This window comes from Pararge aegeria, chromosome 25 (genome assembly GCF_905163445.1).
Source record: "Pararge aegeria chromosome 25, ilParAegt1.1, whole genome shotgun sequence".
In the NCBI taxonomy this organism is placed as follows: domain Eukaryota; kingdom Metazoa; phylum Arthropoda; class Insecta; order Lepidoptera; family Nymphalidae; genus Pararge; species Pararge aegeria.
Genome location: NC_053204.1, coordinates 8,127,257 through 8,147,890, shown reverse-complemented (window position 1 = coordinate 8,147,890; position 20,634 = coordinate 8,127,257). Strand labels below are relative to the sequence as shown.

Below are 20,634 nucleotides of genomic sequence, written 5' to 3'. Positions count from 1 at the left end.
GTTCTCTCATACTGAATATTAACCGTTGAAGCGAATTGCTTATAATGCCGCTTTTATAAATGTACGGCGCAATTTTGTGAAATAACGCGTAAATACAATTTTACAGGGACTGATGTTTAAATCAATTTTTTTTAGTAGGATCATTTTTGACGCCAAGTCATTTAGTTTTGGTATAATTTTCAATACCTAATTACCAAACCCCGCGTTTATAAATTGGTGATGTTCACCCATTTTTCTCGGAGAGTATGTCAAGACGTCTGCTTTGAGGCTCGTGCTCACCTGTGGGACTGAATGACGATGATAATGATTTAACCCTTTGATTTGATAGATTATAATAAAAAATCGCTATGGTTTTGGTTTATGTTTATACTTAAATTTATATCACTACAAAGAAAACTTTTAAAACGATCTTTGCAAGCTTAATGCGAGAAATAAGCTAAAGCTATTAAAAATCCTACCATGTTTGATTTCAGTGCTTAAAAAACTATTGCGTCAAAAAAAGTGTAAAAAAGTATAACGCTATTTATGAATTACAAATGCTTGGGGCAACTGTAATGACGGCGGATAATGGCGGACGGATGGGGAATGTTAGACGGCCGATTGGCGCAGTTTGCAGCGACCCTGCTTTCAGAGTCCAAGACCGTGGGTTCGATTCCCACTACTGGAAAATGTTTGTGTGATGAGCATGAATGTTTTTCAGTGTCTGGTTGTTTATATGTATATTGCTATTATTTATGTATATTATTCATAAAAATATTCATCAGTCATCTTAGTACCCATAACACAAGCTACGCTTACTTTGGGACTAGATGGCGATGTGTGTATTGTCACAGTATATTTATTTATTTATTTATTTATTTATTTAATGACACTGATTAAAGAGGCTATAAAATATACGAAATATACATATCAAGAGTCCCTGCTTGTTTAGAACATGAGAAAGGGATAACGATACCTATATACAAACAATACCTAGTAGTTTTTACAGTAGATCGTTTTGTTCACATCTGAATTAAAAAATAATATTATTAATATTTCTTTTTCACTATAAGCAGATGTCAATCTTATTTTTATTTGCTGCGAAAATAATATACCCATCTTAAATCACAGTTGATGTAAGATACGGGTTGAAAATGTAGGCAGTTTGGAAATATAGCATTTAATTTAATCCTATAAGATAAATACTCGAGAGGCGCCTAAATCTGCAATAAAAAACAGTCTGCTAATACCACTTTGCTTCTATGCCAAGAAAAAAACAATACACTGCTGGTGACGATATTGAAATTTTAATTTTGAAATCGTCAAATATATTTTTTGACTATTTTTTTTTAATATTGTTTTGAGTGGAGGTTCTCATACGACACCTATTTTTATTGGTTTTAAAATTGATATTTACTTAAGGGCATACACGATACCTATTGCATCAGCGATTAGAGTATTTATAGATTCTGCAATGATGATGTCAAAGCATCAGTTAATATGTTAAGGCATCATAATGAGTGCAAATTTTAAAGATCTCAGTTGGTGCATCAATATTTAAAAAAAAACGACTGAAACGGAGCTTTAAAACTTCCGCAAGAACGTGTTGTCGATCGCCGATGTTGAAACTATCGTGTATGCTATGGCCCTAAGAAAGGGCTGTTAAGAGAAATCACGGTAAATATTTAATGTTAACAAAAATATTCCACCTAGTTAATAAGACTCAAATGTAGCTCTTGCTAAGAAACTTCTTGATATTTTGTAAGTTGTATATAAATAGCCAATTCAATATGATTATATGTGAAAAAATATATCTTGAAAAAATTTAAATAAAAAAAAGAAATAAAATATATGTACGAAACGGATGTCTTTGTGTTTTTATTTTTCATTCCCTACACTTTATGATAAGTCAATTAATCTAAGACTATTTTTTCAATCGTTAATTACTATGGGAATTTGATGACGAGCAAGAGCAACTATTGAGTTTCTTGCCGGCTCTTCTCGGTAGAATCTGCTTTCCGAACCGGTGGTAGTCACTACAAATATACATACTTGACGTTTCAAAAGTGCTCATAAAGTAGGCCTACTTGAAATAAATGAATTTGAATTTGACTATATAAAAACAGAATGATCATCAAACAAAGTGAGCAGGTTTTTATTATTTTATATAACATCTATAAAATAATAAAAAAATCAGGGATAAAGATTAATTATTTTTGTTATATTTAAAGCTACTTCGAGACTTGGTGGATTCCGCGCGGATGCAAATCGAGCGGTTAGACCGCGCGGATCTTATTTGCATTAGCGTCTATTCATTCGATCATACCTGTCGTGTCATGCCGCGCGTATCGGACTGTGACAATGGATCGCTTCGACACCGGGCTATTCATCGATGAGGTGGAAAAAAGAACTGAAATAAAATTATTAGAGCTTGGCTGCTGGAGATTTTTGGAGAAATTCTTTTAGAAAAAAAGGTTATTTTTGGTCAGTTGGTAGGTTTGGTTTATATGGAGCAATAAGTACACTCGTATTGCTTCTTCGACTTCGACATCATTGGAATGACGGCCACCCTAACATTCCGCACCTGTCTAAACACCTTCGGTTAAAACCGGGCGGTTTTGAATTCAAAATTCTGAGAAGCAAGGCAAGAAACTCAGCAGATTGCTCTTTTCCAACATCATTTTAAAGTTTAACAATCCTTAGAATTTTTCTGTTTTGTGACAGATGAGAGCGGAGTGGCCTGCTTCCAAGCAGGCTACTGATCCGCCATGTCTGAACTAGCTCGGTCTGAAGTGTTCGGTATATCGAAATAAGCGTGGCAGTAGTGCTTTTCCAGACGTGCTGCCACAAATCGCTCTACCACCCGGTAATAACTTGCATGTGATAACTGACCAAGCCCGCTGCATCACTCATTAGAGCGGCGTGGTGGGTCTAAACTCTAAACCCTGCTATGGAGATGAAGTTTGTGCGTAGAGGGACACTGGTAGGCTAAATAAAACTGATGGAATTTTATATAATGTTTTATTACGTTGTCGAAGTTTTCTTATGTATTATTACATTAATGTTTTTGATTGGATACAAAATAAATTAACACATTATTAACTACTAGCGACCCACCCCGGCTTCGCACGGTTACAATGTAGATACTAATGTGGGCCAGTTAAGAGTTATTAACACACTTGTTGCGTAAATGCCGCTCTTGCAGTATATTTAAAACAACACGTTTGTGTTCGCCCGCACTCGCAGAACGCCGTAAAAACACGCTCAGCGTGTTTGGCCGCATCCTTGTAGGTACATGCGTTACGTAGTTTTAAAACGCAAACGTCTGTGTTTTCCGCAGCCAACGTGTTAACAATAAAATTCCGTAGCACATTAATTTAATCTATCTCATATGGTTTGTTGCGACATCACTCTACAAATCTTTCAATTTCTTTATGTTTCTCTTCTATAATACGAATAAAATAATTTATTTATTATTTTTTATTTATAATACGAATGTATAGTAGGTACATATAAACCTTCCCATTGAATCTTTCTATTAAAATTCGTTGCGTAGTTGAAAATATCTACGTGTACAAACAGCGAGAGCGACTTGGTTTTTCATATTTTAAAGAACGAAGATATAAGTTTTCACTCGTGTTCAGCTACTAGAAATAAGATCATGGTTTAATGCATATTTTCACCTTCTTCGAATCTAGAGTACATGCGTTGGTTCTCAAGAGTTATTTGTGCACCACGTCAAAGTGTGCGCGGTAGGCGAGTTCGAACTCCGGCACGCTCTCGCTTATCAAAGTCAGTATGTGCGTTTTAAGTAATTTAAGAGTCTGTAAGAGCCCTACATAGCATCTTAACGTGGTGAGCGGTATAAGCCTAGATGTAAAACTTGGAAGAATTTATTCCTCAATGAATCGTCCGAGTGCCCGGAGAATCCCATTTTCAAACACTGGCTGACATAGCGCCTAACGGGACACTGTGATGCTCGTTATATTACGAACTTTTTGTGTTAATGTGTATAAATACATATTTTATTAACATCTTCACATGTACGGGTTTTGCATATTGCCTGAAATAAACGATTATTATTATTGTGATCAGAGTTCAGATACGGACAAGCCCTTCTTTCTTACTTTTCGGAAGTAAGAAAGAAGGGCTTGTCCGAGAGGCGAGTGTTTCTGCACTCGCTTTAACGGTGAATGAAACTTCATGCCCGTGAGTATGCCTATTGAGCCATGTGTGTACTCTACCAATCTGCACGTGAACAGCGTGGTGGGCTACGGCCTACCTTCTCGTTCTGATACGAGACCCGTGCCTTGTAGTGGTACGGTAATGGTTTGATAACAATAGCGCATATACACGGTGTTAGCATTGTGTATGCATTAAACATCTGTACGTAATTTTTGTATCGCGTACAACATTTCGGGATATCGGGATTGCCTGTGACTTGCCCAACAACTGCATCCAGCTTGTCTATGAAGACCTCAAACGTTATGGAACTTCTACAAGAAGTCTGAAGTAACTTTCGTCGTCACTGAAAAATACGATATAATTTATTATTATTTTGCTTTGCATGAAATTCCGTTTTGCAATGGATTAAAATAGGGCAAATTATATATGAGTAAACCAAAGTAGAACCAAAAAAAATATGATCCAATCGAAGTTGGCAATCTTTCAAGACTCAATCAAAAATACCATCTTGAATAAATGAATGATTGAATACACTTTTATTGTTCAAAGCAGAGAAAATTACAAGTACAAAAGAGCGTAAGGTATAAAATACAATTTGGCGGCCTTATCGCTATAATATAGCGTTATAGCGATCGCTTACAACCAAAGTTGTAGGACAAAATACTATAGATACTTGGTTAACAATGTTCACTATCACTGTGTTCAAATTAAAAATGGATCTAAACACTAAAATACCAACCGATTTGGACATCCTCTTGGCTTCATTCTGCGCTGCTTGCAGTTCCAGTATCTCGTTCTGTATAGAAACGCTCAACTCCTGGATGGGAACCGTCTCCGTCTTCCAAACGACGTTCTGATGCCTGCTGGCCCGGGTGGGACGCTTGTGGACTTTTAGGTGGACCTGTGGGTGCAAAATTGCGTATTCATCGACCTTGAGTTAGCTTTTTAAAAGTTTGAAATTCCAATATGAGATAGTAATAAGAAAAAGAATACCCGGCTTAGATTGTTGTGTCCAAATTAGACCGAGGCGCTTTTTGAAAACCGCGAACAAATTTTGAGCAGAAATATTTAACTTTGACGCTTTTTGACAAGTAATTGATTCCTAAGTAATAAAATGATGTTTGTTTTAGAGAGAGAGAGAAAGAGAGAAGGCAGAAAATAAGAAATAAAAATGGCTTGCCTTATACAGGATATTTTTTTTTCAGTGCGGATATTTTTTATTATACTTAAAGTATTAATCTTTGTCACTATGCAATTGTGTCACTATATTTTAATATTAAAGCTTTCCGGAAAAGGTTATTATTAAACCGCGTAATGTCTTCTTTCTTATCTTTTACACGCAATGTTGTGCACTTTATACATGCGCAAAAGCACTGCCTACCATTAAATTTTTACAACTCGGATTAATTTTCCAATCTATACAATTCTGCTGCTTTATGCCTGCCCTTGGCACGCGACTGGATGGAGGGATACCTTTTTTATGTGCGTGTTGACCATAGAGCGTAGATGGAACAGAGCGGGGCATAGAGGACAGCGGCGCGACGGCGCCGTGTGCGCACACACCACGTGCTGGTTGCGTCTGTTGAGCGACACGAACCCGCGGCCGCACACCTGAAAACGAACTGTCCGTTTCGTTTTTTTTTTTTTTTACATGATAATCCCCAACCTAACCTTCTGTGTACCTGCCTGGCGCAGTGGTGAGCGCTGTGGTCTTATAAATGCGAGGTCCCGGATTCAATCGCCGACGGTGGCAATTTATTGGATAGCAGGCGTTACTTTGCGGAAATCCATGATATATTATAGGTTTAAAGACATTTATTCCCATAAAAAGACCTGAGTCACTTACATAGGAAACTTAGTTTTCTATAATAAATTATAAAAATTAAGCTTAATATTCTATACCTCAGGACCTCCTTAGGAGATGTTGAATTAACAATTGCTCATTGTAAAGTCAACATCTCCTGAGGATGCTCCGGTTTCGGAGCGAAACTTGAGTAGAGGGTACATTGCCGAAGATCTGTTTTGTGTGGAGTATAAGTATTGAAGAAATTATAAATTGGACATGCAGATTCTCCTGCTTTTCGCGGAGTATAGCAAATTAAGTATAATTTTCGTAATTTAGGATACTCTAATTATCTTTCGTAATTTGTATACTCTATTTTATTAAAGACCTTAAAGGTCTTTAATAAAATAGAGTATACAAACATAAGTCAAACACATAGGGCTTCTGTACGTGACAGCCGATTGGCGCAGTGGGCAGTGACCCTGCTTTCTGAGTCCAAGGCCGTGGGGTCGATTCCGACAACTGGAAAATGTTTGTGTGATTAACACGAATGTTTTTCAGTGTCTAGGTGTTTATATGTATATAATTATTAAGTATTTATGTATGTTATTCATAAAAATATTCATCAGTCATCTTAGTATCCATAACACAAGCTACGCTTACTTTGGGGCTAGATGGCGATGTGTGCATTGTCGTAGTACATTTATTTATACGTCAAACAATTAAGTCCTCTGGAAACATATACCAACATGCGTCCCGAACTGAAGGCCTAAGCAAAGTAGAGTATACAAACATACGTCACAAGAGTAAGGTCTCTCGTTGGTGTGTAGTCTCCCGTGCCACAGTAGGGCCCGCTCGTCCACGAAGTCGCGTCCGCACGTTCCGCAAGTGAACTTGCGTTTCCTCTTCTTCGTAATTTCCGCTTTTGGTTTATTTTTCTCTTGCCTGATAGGAAATTAAGCAAAATATTAATACCAATAGCCAATGTAGTATTATACCCATACCCTTCAGTGAATACAAAACATGGCTCCAGAAACAGACGCAATCAACACACTCGGTGCTATGGTCCAAAACAAATGAGTGCGAACACACGAAGGAGGACGTACCAGACTTCAACCCACGATTAACAACAAAATTACTGCAACTGAATCTAAACTAAGGACAGTTGTAGGTATGATAACAGGGCACTGCCCACTAAACAAACACCTCTCCATTTTAGGTGTAACTGACAGCCCTCTCTGCAGAGCATGCATGGAGGCGGAAGAAACACCGATACAGCACACCTTGGCTCCTCAGCAACACTCCAGGAAGCACTCGGCGACCTGGGCGGCCTGCTAAGCTTCTGGAGCGAGCTCGGCTGGCTAGAGTGACCCAGCGGGGAGCCGCATCAGTGGCCATACGTACAACGGACGGTCCCAGACCAACCAAGTGCGGAAAAGGCCCAGGAACAGAAGAAGAAGAAGAAGAAGCCAATGTAACAGGTCTGCTGCCGTCAGCGGTTTCGCCGAAAGGCTTGTAGGAATTTTTGTTACCGGCGTCAGTCAGTTGTCCCTCGCCCGCCGCTCACACTAGTCCACCTTGTACATTGGTTTAATTGTAAAGTTATTAAATATTTAAAGTCACTGTTGAGCATTATTTAATCTCCGGTAACCTTGATAGGGAACACTGCGCTATACAAGAGTGGTCTTCTCACGCGTCCGCAAGGGCGTGGGGGGAAATGCCTTCAGGGCCGGGGGGGGCCCACTGCGGATGAAATGGTAGCCGCGTGCCGCGAATACCGCACGGTCTCTGGATAGCCCTTTGTTGGTACTCAAATGGTGTTACTCACTCGACGTGGGGCCGGGAAGGTCTCTATACGAAGAAACGTGGTGAAATATAGACCACAGACCAATGAGGAAGTTCTGCGACGCGTCAACCAACGGCGCGAACTTTTGCACACAATCAAGATTGCAAAAGTTGCATATCTGGGGCACGTGTTAAGTCACGAGAGATATGAGCTCCTTCAACTTATTATGATGGGAAAAGTTGCAGGAAGAGGCGTTGGTCGCAGAAAAGTCCTGGCTTCGTAATATCAGAGAGTGGACTGGAATCGCGAGTGCAGCAGAATTATTTCGCCTTTAAAAAAGACAAGATTTTACGAAGCCGACTGCCAACCTTCGATAGTCGGAGAGGCACAGAAGACGAAGTAGAGTTTGAGATGTACGACTGGGGATACCAGCTGGACTTTGCAATGAGTTGCCACACCCTTTCACTTCTAATTACACTTTCTATCCCCTAACATATCTGCGGACAAAAGCTGGCGAGTTAATAAATAATAAAGCTTACTTTATATCATTGTTCATTTCGTGCTTCTTGATATGCAGATCGAAGCTGAGTTCCCCTTTGTACATTCTCCCGCAGAAGTAACATGTGAACTTCTTCACATGCTTTTTGTCGTGGTGCTCCTTCAAAGCCTGTATTACAGAAAGTCATTAAATAAACAATTTTAAGGCAATATTGAAGCGTTCCATTGGTTAGGACTTCGACTTCACTTTTGGGGGGAGGGCTAATTAACTATTTTATTTTATATTTTTTTTACATTATTAAAATTAGCCAAACGTATCTCCTAATTAACGTAAGTATTCAAAATGAATTACTTATTTTATGTCTAGTATATTGCACGGAAAGTTTATTATTGTTAGTTAAAATTATTGCAGTCACATTTTATCTTTAATTTGATATATTTTTGTGAACAACATTCACTTAGCGGCACGACTTTGTGAATAGGGCGGTAAATAGCCACGGCCGATTCCTCTCACCCGGGAGGAATTACAAGTTCAATTTATAAAACAGTATCAATTTACCTCTCCATCCTTAAAAAACAAACCGCAAACTTCACAAACATGGGCACCATCAGATTGGGTCATGGCTTTAACTTCTTCGTGCCATTTGAAATGGGATATGATGGTTTGACGTTTCTTGAACACCATATTGCAAATTGAACAAGTGTGTATACCCGTGTGAGTTTGCAGATGTTTGTTGAATTCATTTTCGTCTTCTATTATTGCTTGGCAGACCTGGAATAGTATAAGGGTTCTTAGTCATCGTGCTTATGTCTCCGCAACTGAGGTAGCTTGAGATGCTGTATCACATCTGTATCTGCATCTTCATCTGCAACTGTAGAACTTTGGTGTGCTTTTGTAGATCCATATTTACTGTTAATGCTACAGAAGTTAAATAAATAAACTAATAGGACAATACACATCGCCATCTAGGCCCAAAGTAAGCTTAGCGTTTGTTATGAATACTAAGATGACTGGTGAATATTTTTATGACTAATATACATAAATATAGATGAACACACAAAATTTTTCATGTTCTTGTTGCAACGTTTCCTATGCTTTAAGACTGATGTGAAAGGCATATACTAATTTCAGCATCGACGGTAAGAACCGTAGCTTAATTTTATAAATTTTAAATTTACAAAATTCACAATTTCTCCAAGTGTAGGTAAAAACACTAATAATACATTATAACAAGGCAATGTGTCATCTCTTGTTTCAAGCGTGTCTCATTGTAATATGGACCTTTGAAAAAGTAGATCGTAACTGCAACGTTTCCTACTAATTTCGGCATCGACGGTAGGAAAGCCGTAGCTTAGTTGGAGAAAGCGCTCAGGCCGCGATTGCCATTGAGTCGCAGGTTCAAATCCTGTCGGTTCTGATAAATTTTATATGCATTTTACATTTTTTTTAAACTTTCATGTTCACCGCACAAAAGTTTTCCAGTTGTGGTAATCAAACCCACAGCTTTGGACTCAGAAAGCATGGTTGCTGCAAATTGCACTATCATGCAGCACGCATGATCAGCTGTCATATTAAATCTAAGTGCTCACTACCATCACTTAAATCATTCCTCAATTATAATCTTAATATTAATAGATATACGGTGGTACTTGGTAAACAAATCTACTGAATATGAACAATATCTATTAATATAATATATATTTGACGGCCAACTGGTGAAGGGGGCCAAGGCTGTGGGTTTGATTTCCACACCTGGGAAATATTTGTGTGATGAACACAAATGATTTCGATGTCTGGGTGTGTATCTGTTTATTATTCATAAAAATATTCTTCAATCATCTTAGTACCCATAACACAAGCTAGGCTTGCTTCGGGGCTGGATGGCGATGTGTGTATTGTCATAGTATATTTATTTATAAAAATATGTATATATATATAATCACGATTAACATTAATGTTTCAATTAGGCACTGCATTTACCTGACAAACAAAAAGATCAATCCCATGTTCTTCCTTCATGTGTTCCTTCAATTTACTAACGAACCTGTAACGAACAGGGCATTGACTGCAGCGCTTGTACTCCATTGGATTTCTCCTTCTCCCCTTCTTCTTAACATTAGAATCCAATAAATGATTTGACTTAAAATTGGAATCAGATAACTGCTTCAACTTCTTTACATTAGAATCTGGCAATTGATTCAAATAGTGATTTAAGCTTACTTGATTATCTACAAGAATTAAAGTTCCGTCTTTTTGGGTTTCATAAAATTCGGGTTCGCCATTTTCATTCAATACGATAACAAAATCATCATCATTCTTGGTATCAATTTCTTTTGTTTCTTTTTTTACTACATTATTTGATCCTTCGGTTAAGTTATAAATTGCACTTTTAGTTTGTAAGCCATTTTGTGGAAATTTATTCACATTGTTATCACAGTCTATGGTACTTGTTAATATCATCGGTAGAGTAATGCAAAGAGAGTCAGATGTTAAGTCTTGTGGGATGTTTGAATGAAGTTGATTGTTGATTTCATTGACATAATAGTCTAAAACTTCATGACTTCTTCGTGTTGTTAGATAGAATTTGTAGGCCTGCGTAGCAGCTACAAAACAGCTCGTACATATTTTATATTCAGCTGTGTTCATTATCTGAAATAAGTGTCACAGTTTAAGCCACATTATTAAAACCTAGCTGTGCCATGCCTATCCGCTACTCCACGACGAAAATTTTGCGACGTCGTTCACAGAACTGATTGTTACAAAAAACTACAATAATTTTTCATACATAAAAAGTACTCTGTGATGTTGGGTAAGATCGTTTGCCATCTCATTTTGAGTTGAATAAATTCAATAAATTACGGAGCACCTATTTCAAAAATTGACTAACCTTTAAATCACAAACTTGCTCTAAAACATCTGCTATGCAATACGTTTTGTCTTCAGTGCAAATCCTTGAATAAATATTCTGGCAATGGTCTTGCACAGGCTTAAGACAAACTTGGCAAACTTTATGTTCCAAGGTTCCATTCACTATATGTTTTACAAGATCTTGTAAATTAATAGACTTCGACATTTTTGAAGCAACCTGAAAATCCCACTATTATTGGAAATATTAACGTATATTGTCATTTTAGTATTAAATTAATTAACGAGGTGTACGTTCCAAAAGAGAGTTCAGAATTATTGAATTTACCTCCGAAGTCCGATATAAATTACCGATGCGTTCCAAGATGATTTTGCGCTACGTTCAAGAATTAAAGGACGCCATAATGATTTTTTTGTGCAAATTGTCAATGAAGTTAAGGCCTAGTGTACACCACATTAAAAATCAAAGCTACTTAAATAATGCATTTGAAGGAAGAAAAGCCCAATGTTCAATTTTAGTAGCTTTAAATTCTTTAAATGAAAGAAAGGCCGAAGCTTTGGCCGGGCGAAGGCCCGTGCGCACAAGGTCTTTCAGATGGAGGACTTCACTCGCCTGATTATACGAATATTTCCACTTTCCTGAGTTTTAGAAATAATGAAGTATTTTAAGTCAAAACGTTAGCCGTTAAATTTATATAATTACTATCAGTAGGTATCAAATAAAGCAGGTGTACAAATACAGTCATCAACTGAAAAGTTACACAATGAAGGAAACACATAATAATGATGATATACATTAAATACCTATTTACATTGTTAATTCTGATATATTTTACTAGATTTAAATAAGTTTTAGTAACACATATATTTTTATAAGCTATTATTTATACCCAGCCATGAATGGCTGTGGTTTAGTTCTATAATGATAATTAATCTTGAGGGTCTTACGGATTTTACTCTATAAGCTACTTTGTCGTTTTGCGGACACAAAGGCTAGGAAGCAAAATATTTGTTCAAAACTAAAAAATAATATTTCACACTTATTTCGACTGAAATATGAAAGAAGTCCGCGACTTAAGGCATATTTAATAGGTATAATAGTTTTTATAGAAATAAATCCTAATAATTAATAATGAAGACTAGGCTTAAATATTTTCGTATAATCTGTGCTTTGAAATGCAACAGCTAACAATTTTTTTCCCGTAAAATGACATTGATAAAGAAGTAGCTGTCAATCAAAACAACTTTTTTACGTCAACAAATTAAAAAATAATTGTTTACACGTAAATAATTATTTAACGTTTTCGGTAGCATAATTGGCTATTTCCTGTACAACTGAATCTAAGAGAATGTATTATAATAACTCTTTAAATATTTGCGGCGCACAATGTTGATTGTTGGTTGATCTCTTCAAACTCAAAGTAATTAGTAATTACCTTCGGCATTTCAATACGAAACCAATTTGTTGTTATTTCAATGGATAATTGGACAGGCCTGCGTTTAAAATCTAAATCTTCCGAATACTGGCGCCTTACGTTGTTATCAAAAGTCTTTTAGAATAATACAAAGTGAAATATTGGTAAGTAATTTTTTGGTCGTAGTCTTATTAGATTAACGTCTACCCTTTTACTTCATCCATAATGAGCTAGCTGTCTAAAATAATTTTCATATTTATCATATATTTGAACGTGATACTAGCTGGCCCCATGCACGACTCACGGCAGGTCTGTGTGGTGTTCGAAAAAATATAAAATACTCCTTTTGCGGCATCATACAATGTTGGTTGATAATATCAATTAAATCCATCCAGTACTTTCGAGTTTATAGTATTGCATACACAACTGAATTTTTGTTTATTTAAAGAATGAAATGTGAAGAAATTATACATTAACTTCACATCAGTAATACTTATTTAAAATAAACCAATTTATGTCAATTCAGTTGTACACAAACCAAACTATTCAAAAGTCAAAAAGTTAACAGTGGATGATTACAGCACATAATCACATTGCTTGTTGTATGTCTGACAAAGTTATGGATAATAATAAAATGAGAATATTCTTTCCCAGATATTATGCTGACTTGCTAGTTACTATAAACTAGAAAAGAAGGATATTGCCTTAGTAAGGTTTTCGGTGTGTCAATTATTATGCCATTGGGATATTGTTTTTGTCTAAAATCCTTGATCTTTTTTCTTTTAAGATGTGAGAGTACAATAAAAAATTTATAGCAGCTGTTTCAGACAGAATGAAAATATACGTAGCATGATTTAAAACACAGCAACCGCTAATCTAGCAAAATGGAATCACAGAATTTATGGGAGACAAATGTTGCTGGTGACACAATGATAAAGGAGGAAATAACCAATATAACAGTGGACTTTGAACCTACTTATGAAGATGATAGTATTTCAAACCCAGAAGAAAATTTAATGGATGATCTAGTTAATGTTAAGGAGGAGTTTATAATGCCAAACTATGAATCTGATCATGAAAATACAGAAAAATCTAACATAGATATTACAGAGGCTGTGTCTAATAAACTAGTGTTGCATCTTGAAAGTATTGCAGGTAAAAATGGTTCAAAATTATTATTTCTCAATGTCTTGGATGTATTACTGCATGCAATGATCTTTGTCACACCTCCCAGATTTTTTTTCTTTTAATGTAAACCATTCCTGAACGATTAAGCATTAAGGCATTCGAAAATCACACCAAGATTCATGGACCATCTCTAGGCTGCTGGATTTTTATTTTCTTAATACCAATAAGAAGAAAAAGTTTGTTGACCAAATAGCATAACTAAGTAATTATGGTTAAAAGGTTATGTGGTGTTCAACACCACATACTGTCAAGGTAAAATAGCCCTAATACTCTAATTATAAACTATACTGACTCTTGCAATATATGACAAAATTGACCTCTAAAAAAAAAATATTCTGAACTGTGCAATGTTGGAGTAATTATTTTCTGATTCATTTACGATGTTCCGCACATGACTTATATAGGTTTTATTTTAAGATAATTATAAATTTCTATGAAATTATGGATAAAGGAAATAAAATATATTTTTTTTTTTTTTTTTAATATAACAGGTACAAGTGACTTCTCAAGAAATGCAGATGTTAAAATGGAACGTTTTGATAATATCACTGAAGAATATCCTAATATTGATGATGGATCCATGGACAGTGATGAAGCAAGGGCGTTGAACAACGTTGAAGCTTGTTTACAAGATGAGATAGATATTAAGCATGAACAGAATGAGGTAAGAAAGAAAAAAAGAGATTTCAGCTGAGAGAGTAGCAAAGAGGGCTGACTGTGTACTAGTATTTTTTTTTTTTTTTTTTTATTTATTTATTTATTACACAAACTACTAAAATTATAAATCTTCGCATCCTGAAACTCACATGAGTTTATTTGGACGCTGCACATTCCTCTAAAATCTCATAAGTTTATAAGTTTATCATATATTAACCTTTAAATATCAATACAGTATACAGCAGGTAGTACACTAATAAATCCAGTGTAGGTAATTCTGTACTGCGAGCCATCGCGTCGCTCAGTAGATACGAGCGACCGGTTTGGCGCTGCCCCGAATGCATACGTTATACAGGTGTTCCAATATTACTATGTTTAAAGGCTTTAAGTTACATTTATTTCATGGTAATATTTGTTTAGAATGCGTTTTCCGTTACTCATCGTCACTGAATTTCTCAACGTTAGGGGTAGTTCATTTATTAATCTAGGTAGCATATATTTAGTGGTTCTCTTGCCGTAATAATTATTCGCTCCTGTAAGGTTAAAGTTGTAAGGTTAGTAGTACCTATATAACTGACTCTAGACCTTATATTGTGAATGCCACTTTTAAAAATTCTGACAGGTGAAGAAGGCTTCATTTTGTTATTGGGTTGGGTTTAATATATGACCCCTTAAGTGAGTTTTAGGTACTTATTCTACATCACTGGTCTGGCCATGGTAAGTGGCCCATCCATAAATACAAAGAGAGGAAATTTTAAATAATTATTTATTAATGCTCTGTCATGCGCTATATTTTTGCAAATTAATTCTAAAAATGATATGGCACCATTACAATGTCAAATTAATCTACAGTGCTTAACTGGTGCGCCAAAGCTCTAAAAGTAAAGAAATCCTTTTCCTCATCATATGTTGATATTACCATTACCGGCCCACAAAAGGGTATGGGTCTCCTCTGACAATCTGGATGGGTTAAGGCCGTAATACACCACGCTGGCCCAGTGCGGATTTGTGGACTCCACACACCTTTGAGAAAAGTGTGAAGAACCTGGCATGCCGGTTTCGTCGCGATGTTTTCTTTTACCGTTGAAGCCAGTGTTATTATCTTAATTTTGAATAGTTTTTTTCACACTTTTGGCATTGGTGTCTTTTGGTGTTTGTTATTAAAACGCTCATAATTTAGAGAAGATAGAGGTTTGTGCTGGGATTCGAACTCAGCCTCCCGAAAGTGAAGTGGAAGCCCTACCCACTGAGCTATCATCACCTTTTTAATTAAGGAAATCAGCTATAGAATGGCACTATTATAACCAATACACCAAAATTTTATTTGACTCTTAAACTGGAAATAAAAAAAAATATCTCTCCCCACCCAGGTAAACCCAAAAGAAGTTCTAAGAAGATTTATTAAAAAAGAAAGAGATTTAAATGTCACTGAAACTAATCTAATATCAAACAAGGTAATCAATACAACTTCTACTATAACCAATCCTCAAGCAGGTATAATCCAATCTGAAACAACTAAGACTTTAGTAATGGAAATACATCCAATGGTACAAGGTCTTAAAATACCATTAATGCGAAATCCAGAAGAAATTTTACCAACAAATTATTCTTCAGAAAACATGTTGTACGAAGAATCTTTCCAGCTGAATTCTATAACTGGTAACGTATTATCTCTCGAACAAGAGGCTTACGGATTATTGAAGGAAGGTCATTGTGATGTTAAAGGCAAAAGACACCAATGCCAAAAGTGTGAAAAAAACTATTCAAAATTAAGAAGTTTAAGAGAACATATGAAAGTACATGAGACTATAGAGAGAAGGGCTATGGGTGTTCTTAAAGGTTTACAGACAAAGAAAGCGAACTTAGAGAAACGGTTATATGGCGTACAGAAAAAAGTGAAAAAGATCGATGTACATGCTTTAAAGAAAAAAGTGGAGAGATCGGAAAGGGCAGAAAAACGTACCAAGGTAAAGGCAGAGAAAAAACCCAATTTGAAAAAGGAAAGGAAAGAGAAATTAGCAACTCTAAAAAAAGAAACTGAAGAGAAAATAAATAATCTAAAGAAGGAGTTAGAAGAGCAACCTAGTGATGTACAAATAGATGGACATAAATGTATATGTGGGAAAGTTTTTAAAAGGAAAAGTAGTTTATTAGCGTGTTTAAGGTCTCATGAGGTATCTACAGATGCGAACTCTTGTTTTCCATGCATTTCATGCACTAAACAATTCAAAGATAAAGAAGAGCTGGCAGCACATCGAAGACGTTTACACAGAAAACGGTTCCCTTGCAAATTCTGTCCAACTGACTATAACACGCGTAAAGATCTATTTAAACATCTTCAAATACATCAAAAAGTTCAATTAATGGAGTACAAAGTGATATCTGAATATGTTAAAGGGAAGCAGAAGTTGAAATGTTTTATGTGCTCGAAAAGTTTCTCGGAGCTGTCTGAACTAAAATATCACGTTATGGAAGATCACCAGGAACCTTACATCTGTCCACATTGCAATGGAACTTTCGCGAAAATAATAGATTTCGGGAATCACACAAAAGCGTTTCACCCAGAAGTAGAGGGCGAGTCTGTTTTGGACGTCCTTGAAGCATTTTCAAAGTTAGTGCAAGCTTGGAAATGCGAGGATTGCAATGAACAGTTTCACGAAGCCGACAAATTTGCTATGCACCAAATAGAGAAACACAGTCCCGACGTCAAAGACAAAGATCAATTTCAGTGTGAAGACTGCCGACGAGTTTTCATCAGTCAAAAAGGTTTAACATCTCATAAACGAATACACCACAACACAGAAATCAAGGAAGAAGCCGAACCTGTAGAAGAGGGAGCAATGTGTGTTGAATGTCGGAAGATATGTAAAGACATTAATGCTTTAAATTCTCACATGCGTCTCCATTCCCTGGAGAGGAAATACCCGTGCAAATTCTGCGATTTTCGTTTTGCTACTCCGGAAAAACTTAAAACTCACTCCGAAATTCATACGGGCGATATGAAATATGTGTGCTTTATTTGCGAATATCAGTGCAGTTCAGAAAATAGGCTAGAACACCACAAGATGTCTATAAAGCATGCAAATATGAAGGAGTTCTTGTTGACTGGAAAGCATCTGATCGAGGAAGCAAGTCCATCTAAGAAAAGAGAATCCAAGCAAGAAGAGAGAGAGGTTAAGAAAAGAAAGGAACATAAAGACAAGAAAAAGGAGCACAAAGATAAGAAAAAGGAGCATAAAGAAGATAAAGACGAGGCGAGTTGTTCTAAAGAAGAGACAGTTATATGTGATGTGTGCGGAGATATGTTCGCGAGTGAAAAGATAATGTTTGCACACAAAGCAACACATCCTTTTATAGAATTCCCTAATGAAGACACGCCTACTAGAATATTCTTTAAGTGACCTCTTGCCGTCTGTTGTAGGTTATATTTAAGTATTATTACTACGATGTTACACTTCATTTCTTTATTTCAGTAGGTTTTTCATTAAGCTACTTATCACACCACCCGCCTGAAAATGCCTTTGGAATATAGATAGATGCCTTTTTAGATAGATACAATTATTATTCTAAAGACTTATTTATTTATTTGTGTAAGCATTAGGATATAAGTGTGCTTATGTTGTGGAAGTAGTATTGTTACGTTCGAAGATTGAGAACACGTGATGACTCTTGTAAGACTTTAATTAAATGTAAAGTTCCGGAACACATTTCTAATCGCTGGTCAATCGTAATCCAGAATGGTAGCCTTTGTCACTTCATTCCACACTTATCTCTTGAGTCACTATAGTATCATATAGATGTTTTTTCACTTCACTCTTAGAGCGGATTGATTAAGTCGCGTCGGGCCAGGTGCCTGCCTTTTGTACCAGTTCGGAGGCCTAGAACCTTCATTACTCAGAAATCGTAAACAAAATAAATCGTTTTCAATAGGCATAGTTCGAAACGAATTGGAATGATGCCTATAAACTAGTTGATATTGTATTTTTCAATGCAGACTAGTTTCAAACAACAGTAAAAGTGGGTACAATATTTCCCAAAATAATACCGAAGTGTTCTGTCCTTTTTGGCAGTTCGTCATAAAAATATAATTGATAATTTCGCTACTACCATTTTTTTGGATCATTTAACTTGATATCAATAAACGTTTATTTATTTTAAAAAAGAAGGTACAATTTATTTATTCAAGAAGATGTGTATTTTTGTATGTTGCAGAAAAACTCTTTGTTGGTTATGTATATATTGATAATCTCTAGATACATGTACCTAAAGAAAACTAAAAATCACAAATCACAGGGTAGATTAAAACCCGGACTGTTTTTTTAATTTTTTTTTACTATACCATGAATTGGTATTTTATTTGTTTTAAGTTTTCGTCATTTAAATTTGATTCTCATAGTTTAACTTCTAGAGTAGGTTATTGTTGACTGTTTTGTTAATATTGTCACTGTTATTTTTCTTTTTTTTTTTTAAATAAGTTTCCACATGAATACTTTATTTGATTATGAAGAAGACGAATTTCCCTTACTAGAACGTGATTTAAGAAGCGTTTCCCAAAAAGATGCAGATGCAGTTGTTTAAAAAATGTATTTAAAGACACTCAATTTATAATACACCATACATAAAACACAAATGAAGGTAGAACAAGAAGGAAAAACGAAGCATTAAGTTGTTTTGGGTCAAACCCTAAAAATAGCTCTGCCTTCTTACTTTGACCCAATATTTAAGAAACCACTAATGCCAAATATGTTCGCGACCGCCCCTGCGTCTGTTTTGGTAACAGTTTACATTTTTTTATTTAGGCCATTTTTTTCTTGTGTCTTTTTCATTTTCTTAGATGTTTCAGCATTAAGTACCTTACTTGATGCTGTAGCATGTTCAAGAGAGTTTAAACAAATGAAGTGTAACAAAATTTCTTAACTGTTTTCACTTTTAAAATAATTTGGGAGTTGTTGGGATGTTTGGTTGGGTATTTGCCTGTGTTAAAACTAGTCGAAAATTATGTATATACGTTTTTCTTTTTGATTTACAAAAAATCTAGGTAACTCTTATATTAGCAAGGCCCGAATAACTGCATACAGCTTAAAGCTTGACCGGCAGGGTGATTATGTATCTCGCGATAGCAATGCGACAGGCGTAAATCTTGGAATCACTGCTGTCAAACGTCACTTTTGTTTATTTATTACATGGAAAAGTGACGTTTGACAGCAGTGATTGATTTGATTTCATTGATTGATTGATTGATACGTAATCACCCTGCGGGAAAATAAAAAACCTATGCTGATGACATCACATTGGCATGGTAATACATTTCAAAGAGAACGCAAGACGACGTTTTCTTTCGTAGTAAGGTTTTTCTTAAAAATACTATATTATTAGTTCCAGAGACCCTAATGTCACATGAGGGGTTTTGAATAGGGACAAAATATAAGCTACCATTTATATAACGTGTAACTGAAAACCTAAATATTACTTCACAGGCTTTAGTTTCATTTTTTACTGTCTCTGAGACTTATCCGTGACACCGAAACACTATTAGTTTTTGAGTAAACCACTCATATAGTTTTTACTGCAGGAAATCGGAAACAGCCCTAACATCACATGCAGAATTAAAATCAAGTGACTCCGGTCACTTTTGCACGACTCATGATGCGAAGCATCAGAGAGTGCTTTACGATCGAAAAATTTTTTTTCGCCTCATTTCGGCGGCTATTTTTATTATTATAGCCTTGTTAGTACACGGAATCAAGATATTTTGCATACTATTGTCGAGATAATTTAATGGAGATTAATTCCATACTTTTAAAAAATTGATTTACTGCAATAGAATTGGAAAAAAACACCAAAATAGGTCAAAAAAATTTCCTGTCCGTCATGTGTGAAACCCGAAAACACTCTAACTTGTGAAAAAATCCATTATTTGAGTTAATTTTTTTTTTTTTTTTTAATTCTAATCGACGATTGTAGGTCACTGAATGCGAATGATTAATTAATTCAGTGTAGTTTAATTGCAATTAATAAAACGAAAACTGCAAGACTGTATATCTATATATATCCATGTAAAATGAACATGGATGATCTATATCTATAGATATTATGTACATTTTATTCCACCAGGGGCGCCTGTGCATCACTTTCCTAGTACAGCTGTTTTAATTTTTTTTTTTTTTTCAATATTTGATAATTAAATGAGCATTATGAGTCGTGCACTTTTGGATTTTCCAAATTTTTTAATCTATTATAAAAGTAAGCGTCGCATAGCGTAGGTGATATGCGCGTG

General features: G+C 35.7%; 2 protein-coding genes across 7 annotated transcripts; one reads left to right on the top strand and one right to left on the bottom strand.

Annotated features, from left to right (window-relative positions):
• Nucleotides 1–2,986: 2,986 nt before the first annotated feature.
• Nucleotides 2,987–11,495, bottom strand: LOC120634901 (zinc finger protein 141-like). 2 transcript variants are annotated; one of them, XM_039905777.1, is made up of 9 exons: nt 11,426–11,495; nt 11,120–11,317; nt 10,213–10,881; nt 8,791–9,003; nt 8,273–8,400; nt 6,745–6,892; nt 5,638–5,775; nt 4,904–5,065; nt 2,987–4,507 (listed from the first exon to the last, which is right to left on the bottom strand). In XM_039905777.1, exons 2-9 carry the CDS (start codon nt 11,303–11,305, stop codon nt 4,505–4,507), a joined length of 1,647 nt encoding a protein of 548 aa, XP_039761711.1. In that variant the 5' UTR covers nt 11,306–11,317; nt 11,426–11,495; the 3' UTR covers nt 2,987–4,504. The 2 variants fall into 2 exon arrangements, with proteins under 2 accessions (XP_039761711.1, XP_039761710.1); XM_039905776.1 differs by having other exon boundaries at nt 11,120–11,329; nt 11,426–11,484.
• Nucleotides 11,496–12,350: 855 nt separating this feature from the next.
• On the top strand, nt 12,351–19,543 carry LOC120634908 (zinc finger protein 836-like). Of its 5 annotated transcripts, none has more exons than XM_039905792.1 (4): nt 12,351–12,676; nt 13,409–13,667; nt 14,192–14,364; nt 15,728–19,543. In XM_039905792.1, the coding sequence occupies exons 2-4, from the start codon at nt 13,442–13,444 to the stop codon at nt 17,756–17,758; spliced, it is 2,430 nt and encodes an 809-aa protein (XP_039761726.1). In that variant the 5' UTR covers nt 12,351–12,676; nt 13,409–13,441; the 3' UTR covers nt 17,759–19,543. The 5 variants fall into 5 exon arrangements, with proteins under 5 accessions (XP_039761726.1, XP_039761725.1, XP_039761723.1 ...); XM_039905791.1 differs by having other exon boundaries at nt 13,340–13,667; XM_039905789.1 differs by having other exon boundaries at nt 13,331–13,667.
• The last annotated feature ends 1,091 nt before the right edge of the window (nt 19,544–20,634 follow it).